Genomic DNA, 7,155 nt, shown 5'->3' with positions numbered 1-7,155 from the left:
CTAGGGCATAGCCCTCTGAGATTTAGCAAAGTCCAAAAAGAGGAATAGGATTGTCCCTTTGTGTTAAGTATTTAAAATAAATTTTAATTTTAATTAAGTTAGGATACACAAAGTTTTGAAATGTATATTAGCATAGTTAAATTTTTCCAAACAGAGAAAAATCTTAGGTTTTAAATTTTGGAGCTGCTTTTATAGTCTAGAAAAGAGAAAAATCAATGGAACAAAGTGTCCATACATATATCCATTTATTATCATCATCTGTGCTGATATGACTGGCTCTACGATAATAGCTTACCACCATTAGTGCTCCCTCTACCAACTTTTTGTCTAAAATGACGATAGTCTCTCTGTGTATATTTATACTAATACAAGAATATATAAAACTATGACAATATTTAGGGGGAAAATCCTTTCTTTGGGGTTTTATAAACATGCTTTTATTGGTTAAGTGTGCATGTAGACCATTTACATATGCATGTAAGTAAAAGAGAATGTCACTAGTTTCCAAACAACTATTGGAGGCAGTAATGTATAAGGATTATGGGAGAGGAGGGTTGCTGCATCTACCTGTGAAACCAGCATTAAATAATTACTCCTCATTTCATCAAGAAAAAGGAATGTGCTCTGGGGAAGTACTAGTAGTGCAATAGTCATAAAGTACCCACGTGGCTAAACAAAACATCTGCCTGGTGCACGTATGTCAGTTCTGAGAAAGGAGAAAGGGTTTCCTAACAGAGGGAAGACAGGAAGAGAGGAGGTCCACATCTCGTTCAATTATCTTTAAAAATGAAGGTGCCAATCCCTATCATGAACGTGAATAAAGATAACTAGAGTTAATTCATCTCTTAGCTTGTCTGAGGATGGGAGGTTTGCAGGGTGAAGGCACTCAAAATTCATGTCCCATTGACTGAGAGTTTTTATGTTCATATCTCATCTGAAGGGCTCAATTTTTTCTTGAAGAGTTCGCACAAGGCCCTATCGAAGTTCATTGTGCAATTTTGTTTTGAACCCTTGAAGGACAGCTTTTCCATTAGAAATCTAACAGAACCGTCCTTAATTAGCAGACTTTTGGGCACGGTGGGGCCCAAGCAGGACTCCATGGACTGAAGTGTGAATTTTAATGCTTTGTTGCAAAAGGAGGAGACTCTAGATATTCTCAGCATCTTATTTAAAGGGGGAAACGTTGACATACACGAATAGGTGCATTAATGGCCTACATTAAGTTACAGATATGAATTTTACATAAAACGGATTAACATTATATGTCGTGATGGAATTTTAAATACTCCTTGCCTATGAATTTTTAATATTTACATGCTCAAATTTAATGCTAAAGGCAATTACATTTCTTGAGCCCACTTTTGCATCTAGATGGGCAAAAGAAAAACCCTATGATGTTTTTATTTATATTTCTTTTCATCAAAAAACTGCACTCGGCATTCTTTCCTCGCCCCGCCCCCCCGCCTCCCCAAGCTTTAAATCTTTTCTTAAAAGAAAATGGAAAGACTACACATTCCACTCTATCATTATGGTTTCGGCAATTGTGAAAAGGCAAATAATGAAACGGAGTGGGAAAAATACAGAACAGAAGGAACGTGCCTTCTTGAGCAGCGTCCTTCTTAAGGCAATGGAATCCCAGGTATGGAGTGATGATGGGTGGCGGGCGGAGGGTCCCCATGCGCCGCGCTACTCGAGGTGGGAGGAAATCCTCGAGCCGGGAAGGCTCAGCGCTGCTGAAGCAGCCTAAGCCGAGGGAGAATGAATTCCAGCCGCACATTCCCGCAGTTCTACGCAGGAACTTGTCCCTCTCTTTCCCCTCCCTAGGGCACACACCAGCCTGGCCCGGCTCCCACCCGGCTCTTTTCTCAGAGCTCCGACCTACGGCGTTGACGGAATGGAGTGCCCTTCCTATTGGCCCGGGCATCATTCCCTGAGGTGGCACCGTCCGCCTGATTGGCTGGCCACTCCCGACCCCCCGCCCACCCCTCCGCTCGGGCAGCCCGGCTCCCCGCCCCCCAAGCACTGCCCGGAGCCTCCGCCCTCGCCGGCTCCCTCCGCCCGCCCAGCCTAGCTCCGCTGGGCTCGCGCGGGGACCCAGCCTGCTCGCGGGCCCCGCCCCTGGGGCGCGCGGCTCTATAAATACCGCTGCGCGACGGCCGAGCGAAAGCAGGGAGGAGGTGCAGTTGTGAGTCTGTGCTGGGAGTGGGGAACGCTCGGGCGTGCGGGAGCGCGGTGACTGCTAGGCTATAGTCGGAGCTCCAAAGGGAGTGACTAGAGACCCCGGTGGGCAGCTTTCCTTCGGGTGCTTTTTGAATTTTCTTTCCTTTTGGTCCCAGCCGAGTGTCGCCCACTGAGCAGAGATCCCCTCGCAAAACCCGGAGCGACCCTCAGTCAATTGTTGGGGGCGCGATCGTTGGGAGCTTCGCGGTGCCTGGAGCGCGGACCGACCGCGCAAATCGCGAAGGAAAGGAGAGTGAAGCCGGCCGCGGGCAGGGGCCCGGCGCTTGCCTGCCTCTTTCGTTCGCCCTAGCGGGTCCGCTTGCGCAGGGCGCAGGGCGCGCGCGATGAAGGCGGTGAGCCCGGTGCGCCCCTCGGGCCGCAAGGCGCCGTCGGGCTGCGGCGGCGGGGAGCTGGCGCTGCGCTGCCTGGCCGAGCACGGCCACAGCCTGGGCGGCTCGGCGGCTGCGGCGGCGGCTGCTGCGGCCGCACGCTGCAAGGCGGCCGAGGCGGCGGCCGAGGAGCCAGCGCTCTGCCTGCAGTGCGATATGAACGACTGCTACAGCCGCCTACGAAGGCTGGTGCCCACCATCCCGCCCAACAAGAAAGTCAGCAAAGTGGAGATCCTGCAGCACGTTATCGACTACATCCTGGACCTGCAGCTGGCCCTGGAGACGCACCCGGCTCTGCTGAGGCAGCCGCCCCCGCCGGCGCCACCGCACCACTCGGCCGGGACCTGTCCGGCAGCGCCGCCACGGACCCCGCTCACAGCGCTCAACACCGACCCGGTGAGAGGCCCGGCGCCGGCCCGGGCGGACGCCGAGGGGGTCCAGGAGGGGCGGTGACTGGGTGGCCGGCCGCGGTTCTCCTCTTCTTCGGGGCCGGGGCACTCAAGAATGACAGCACCCCCGACCCCCCTTCTCCGGGCGCCCGAGGCCGCCAGAAGCTGGCTGGGCGCAACGAGCGCGGGTCAGGGTGAACGTTCAGGGTGGGACTGGGGTTGGGCGCATCCTGGCCTGTCAAGTCCAGCCTGTTCCCCCGGGGCGGGTGAGGGGAGGGGTCCCCAGGGCTGCAGGCTGGGGTGGGAGCATCCGCGGGCCAGCATGGTTTCCCAGAACGAATCCAGGACAGGGACGAGTGCGGTGTTTGCGCCTGCTAACCTTTCCCTTGGTGTTCCGTTGCTGTTCCAGGCCGGCGCGGTGAACAAGCAGGGCGACAGCATTCTGTGCCGCTGAGCCGCGCTGTCCAGGTGAGCGCGCCTTCCCCTTCTCGAGTGGCGGATCACCAGAGACGCCCGTCCTCCGGGGCTTCCGGTGCCAGGCACCGCAGTGTTCTTTGCCTCCAGCATTTCAGAGGGCAAACTCCCAAGGAGGCAGACGATCCCCTGCCCCTCTCTCTCTCTCTCTTATCTCTCCGCCAGCCAGTTAGCAGGTGAACCCGTAACTTCGCTTTAGCAACTGGGGCTTCACTCTAAATGGGGACACATCAGCTCCTGTCCCTGCCACCCCCAGGCCTCCTCCAATGACTGCGGACACTAACTGCCCTGCTTCCCGCTGAGGGCGTGGAAACTGGCCGAAGTATCCCCGCGCGGTCTCACACCCAGAAAGGGGGATGCAGGCAGGGTCCGGGAGTGTGTCCCCTCTCCCGGCTTCCCGGGGGCCCGCAGCTGTCTGATCGGCGCCTGGCCGGCCGCGGGCTGCGGGTGTTGTCTGACCCGGTGGTTTGTTTTGGGTTGTTGATCAAGCATGTCTTGAGTTTGGTCGGTGGCGCCAGTTAGTCTGCAGCGGGAAGGTTCCCACACCCCCTCTATTCATTCCTCTTCCACAGGTGTGCGGTCGCCTGAGCCCGAGCCAGGAGACTAGAGAGGGAGGGGGAAGAGCAGAACTTAGAGCAAAAAGGCACCGGAGGAAAGGAGAAAACATCAGCAAATCCTAGAAACGTTTTCACCCGTCATTCCAAGAGCGAAAGGAAAGAAAAATAAAACTTTCATCTTTTGGGGGTTTGTTTTGCACGTTCATAAGCAGTCTACATCCATATTCTCTTTTGTCTCTTCATTTATAACCGCTGTGAATTGTACATTTCTGTGTTTTTTGAGGTGCAGTTAAACTTTTAAGCTTAAGTGTAACAGGACTGATAAATAGAAGATCAAGAGTAAATACGACTTTAGAAGCCTACTTGTGACCAAGGAGCTCAATTTTTTGTTTTGAAGCTTTACTAATATACCAGAGCATTGTAGATATTTTTTTTTTTTACATCTATTGTTTAAAATAGATGATTAAAACGGGGCAGGGAACTTTCTTTTCCCTGCAAGAATGTTACATATTGTATAGATAACTGAGTGACATTTCATACATGTATATATAGAGATGTTCTATAAGTGTGAGAAAGTATATGCTTTAATAGACTACTGTAATTAAGATATTTTTAATTAAATATTTTTTGTAAATATGTGTCTTTTTTAAATCTATGGAATTATTTCTTTTGAAAAATTATTTTTCAGCTCAATTGCAGAGCTCTTGATATCTTGAATGTCTTTCTGTTTGGCTTGGCTTTTAATTTGTTTTTGTTTTGCAAAGTACCGTGTAGAATCGGAAGTAACAGTTATAGCTAGAGGTCCTGCATGACTGCATGAAATGTTTAATCACAAAATAAACTTGTCCTGAGTCCATTCCAATGTCTTTTCTTTAACCTAGATCGAAATCTTTGTATTTGAAGCATACATGTTGGAGAAATACCAGTTTTTAAGTACAGGGTTCGCTAGTGTAATACATAAAGAGTTGGTGTTTGTTGTTTGTTTTTTGATTGAAGTCAACGTGGATTCTGAATGATTTTGCATATGGGATGGGGAAATGCTTGGATCCTTAAGGAGTTTATGAAATCTACTGTTTTATCAAAGTGAAAAAAAATGCTTATCATTCTTCATTTTACACTAAAGCCTAATGTTACTGAAGTTTCATGTTTGTACAGATTATTTAAAATCATAGAAATGAAAAATGTTCTCTGCTTGCTACCAAAGGACAACCTCTTGGAAATGAACACTTTCTGCTTTCCTTCCTCCAAAGAATATTAATAGGCAACAGTGAGAGAGAAAAGAAAAAGGCATAGTGGCAAATCCTTCAAGCAGGGATAAAAGTTGATCTTCAAACATTAACTTAAGTAGACCAAAAATTCTGATGACCACATCTAGATTATTTTTTTATAAAAATGATTTTCACTATAGCTATGTTAGTTACTGGTAAACTACTGTCCAATCTCTTGTGATGTGTAACTTTTACATGTGAATATTAAAGTAGATTTATCTGTCTTGTACTGTGATTTCTGGTCTCATTTCTTAAAACCTCACACTTTGAAGACTTTCTTTTCTAAGGAAGGTAATATTTTCTAGGTGAGATAGGACCATCAGGGCTTGCGAACATTGTGCATTTAATGTGATAAGTACTTTACGCACCAGTTAGATGGAATTTTTAGAGTGAGAGAGAATTAAGTAGGATTTAATTGGGTGCTTTGTAAATAGTCAACTGTGTGTATAACGTGGTCTGTTTGATTTTTAAAAGGAAAGGATTTGTTTCAGATTATACAAGAATAAAAGTATTATAGACCCAAGAGACTTTTTATGAGGTCAAAGTCAAATATGTATAGGAATATGAAATATGGTCCCTAGTAGTCAGTGGAAATGGTAATGTCTCAACAGAAATGAACAAAGTTAATACTAGTAGGTTTAAATAAATTGAAAGGTTTTAAAAATCTGTCCTATCCCCAGCATGTTATCCCCTCAGTTTTGACATTTCACTGGTCTTAGGTATTTTTAGAATTTGTTGTATTTGATGTTGAGCCTTATAAAGTCAAAGGACTGCTTGGTTTGGGGGATTTTTTTTTGAGGTTTATTTTTATTTTTGGTATTACTCATTCTTGTCACATATCAAGAGGAAAACAGAAGAACACTGGTGGAATTCCAAATCTGAAGAATTCTAATGATTGCATTCTTCGTTATAAAAAAGGGGACAATTCCTCCTTTTTATTTGGCAGTTTAATTTCAGTAGGAAGCAAGTCACATGTGTGCTGTTGGTTGGAGGTAGTCATCTGTCAGCTTGACTGCTGACCCTACCTTAGTCTTTAGCCTTACTTTAAGCTTAGGCTGCAAAGATTCTGAACCTCAAAATACATAGATAAATATTTGGTTTTTGAAGATAGATGTTGCTCTTTTGTTAATTTTCTATTTTGGACATGAAAAACCCTAAAAGGGAAGAAAAATGTTACAGATAATTACATTTTAGAGAATTGGTATTTTCCCCTTAGGCTCTTTAAAGCAGCGTTGGATGTCTCTAAAGAAACAAAGTCATTGTTTATTTTTTTAAAATTATATGCAGTTGTATAAGTTACTACATTCTATTAAAATGTTGGCTGTGTCCTAACCAAGCAACCAGATAACAAAGACATTTTGAGTTATTTATCTAGCAAGTTCTACTTGTTCAGGTATTTGGTTGAACAGAGGAAAATATCCTGACTTCTCTCATTTCATTTTTCTACTTTTCATTGTATAGGCACAACCAAAGAGTAAGAGCCATTTAAAACCTTCACAGGGAAAGGAAAAAGAAAAAAAAGTATCCCACAGTGGGATGTTGTTTCAGATGTAGTTATAAAATCCCGAACGTGTCAGACATCTCATGCTAAAGAAAGAAAAAAAATCCTTTTCATTTCAAAGAACTAATATACTTTGATATTATGTAAATATTATTACTCAAGGTCATTGTCAAGCTTTAACTGAATTTTTAGAACTTTAAAAAATTTTGACCCCTCAAATCTATTGTATTAAATTCCTTCTATAATAAATCTTCACTGTGCAAAGGGTTCTGAAGTTTGTGGTTTTTAATTGACTTCTACTGAGTTATGCAATTTTTCAATATCAAGAATGGGGCTCTTGATGGATCACCTTAATTA

At 45.5% G+C, this 7,155-nt stretch overlaps 1 protein-coding gene across 1 annotated transcript; it reads left to right on the top strand.

Moving 5' to 3' along the window:
- Positions 1–2,179: 2,179 nt before the first annotated feature.
- Positions 2,180–5,521, top strand: ID4 (inhibitor of DNA binding 4). Its single transcript, XM_054592201.1, has 3 exons — positions 2,180–3,005; positions 3,408–3,466; positions 4,045–5,521. Exons 1-2 carry the CDS (start codon positions 2,565–2,567, stop codon positions 3,450–3,452), a joined length of 486 nt encoding a protein of 161 aa, XP_054448176.1. The 5' UTR covers positions 2,180–2,564; the 3' UTR covers positions 3,453–3,466; positions 4,045–5,521.
- The last annotated feature ends 1,634 nt before the right edge of the window (positions 5,522–7,155 follow it).

The sequence above is a fragment of the Pteronotus mesoamericanus genome, unplaced genomic scaffold (assembly GCF_021234165.1).
Source record: "Pteronotus mesoamericanus isolate MK-2021 breed Mesoamerican mustached bat unplaced genomic scaffold, CSHL_Meso_final scaffold_31, whole genome shotgun sequence".
Taxonomy (NCBI): Eukaryota; Metazoa; Chordata; class Mammalia; order Chiroptera; family Mormoopidae; genus Pteronotus; species Pteronotus mesoamericanus.
Note: the sequence above shows the minus strand (reverse complement) of the source record. Positions and strands in the feature narration are given on the sequence as shown.

Excerpts from the sequence above, each read along its gene's own strand:
- ID4 (XM_054592201.1), top strand. The coding sequence starts at position 2,565 with ATGAAGGCGGTGAGCCCGGTGCGCCCCTCGGGCCGCAAGGCGCCGTCG. Across the intron at positions 3,006-3,407 it reads CAGCGCTCAACACCGACCCG|GCCGGCGCGGTGAACAAGCA; the intron begins GTGAGAGGCCCG and ends TTGCTGTTCCAG.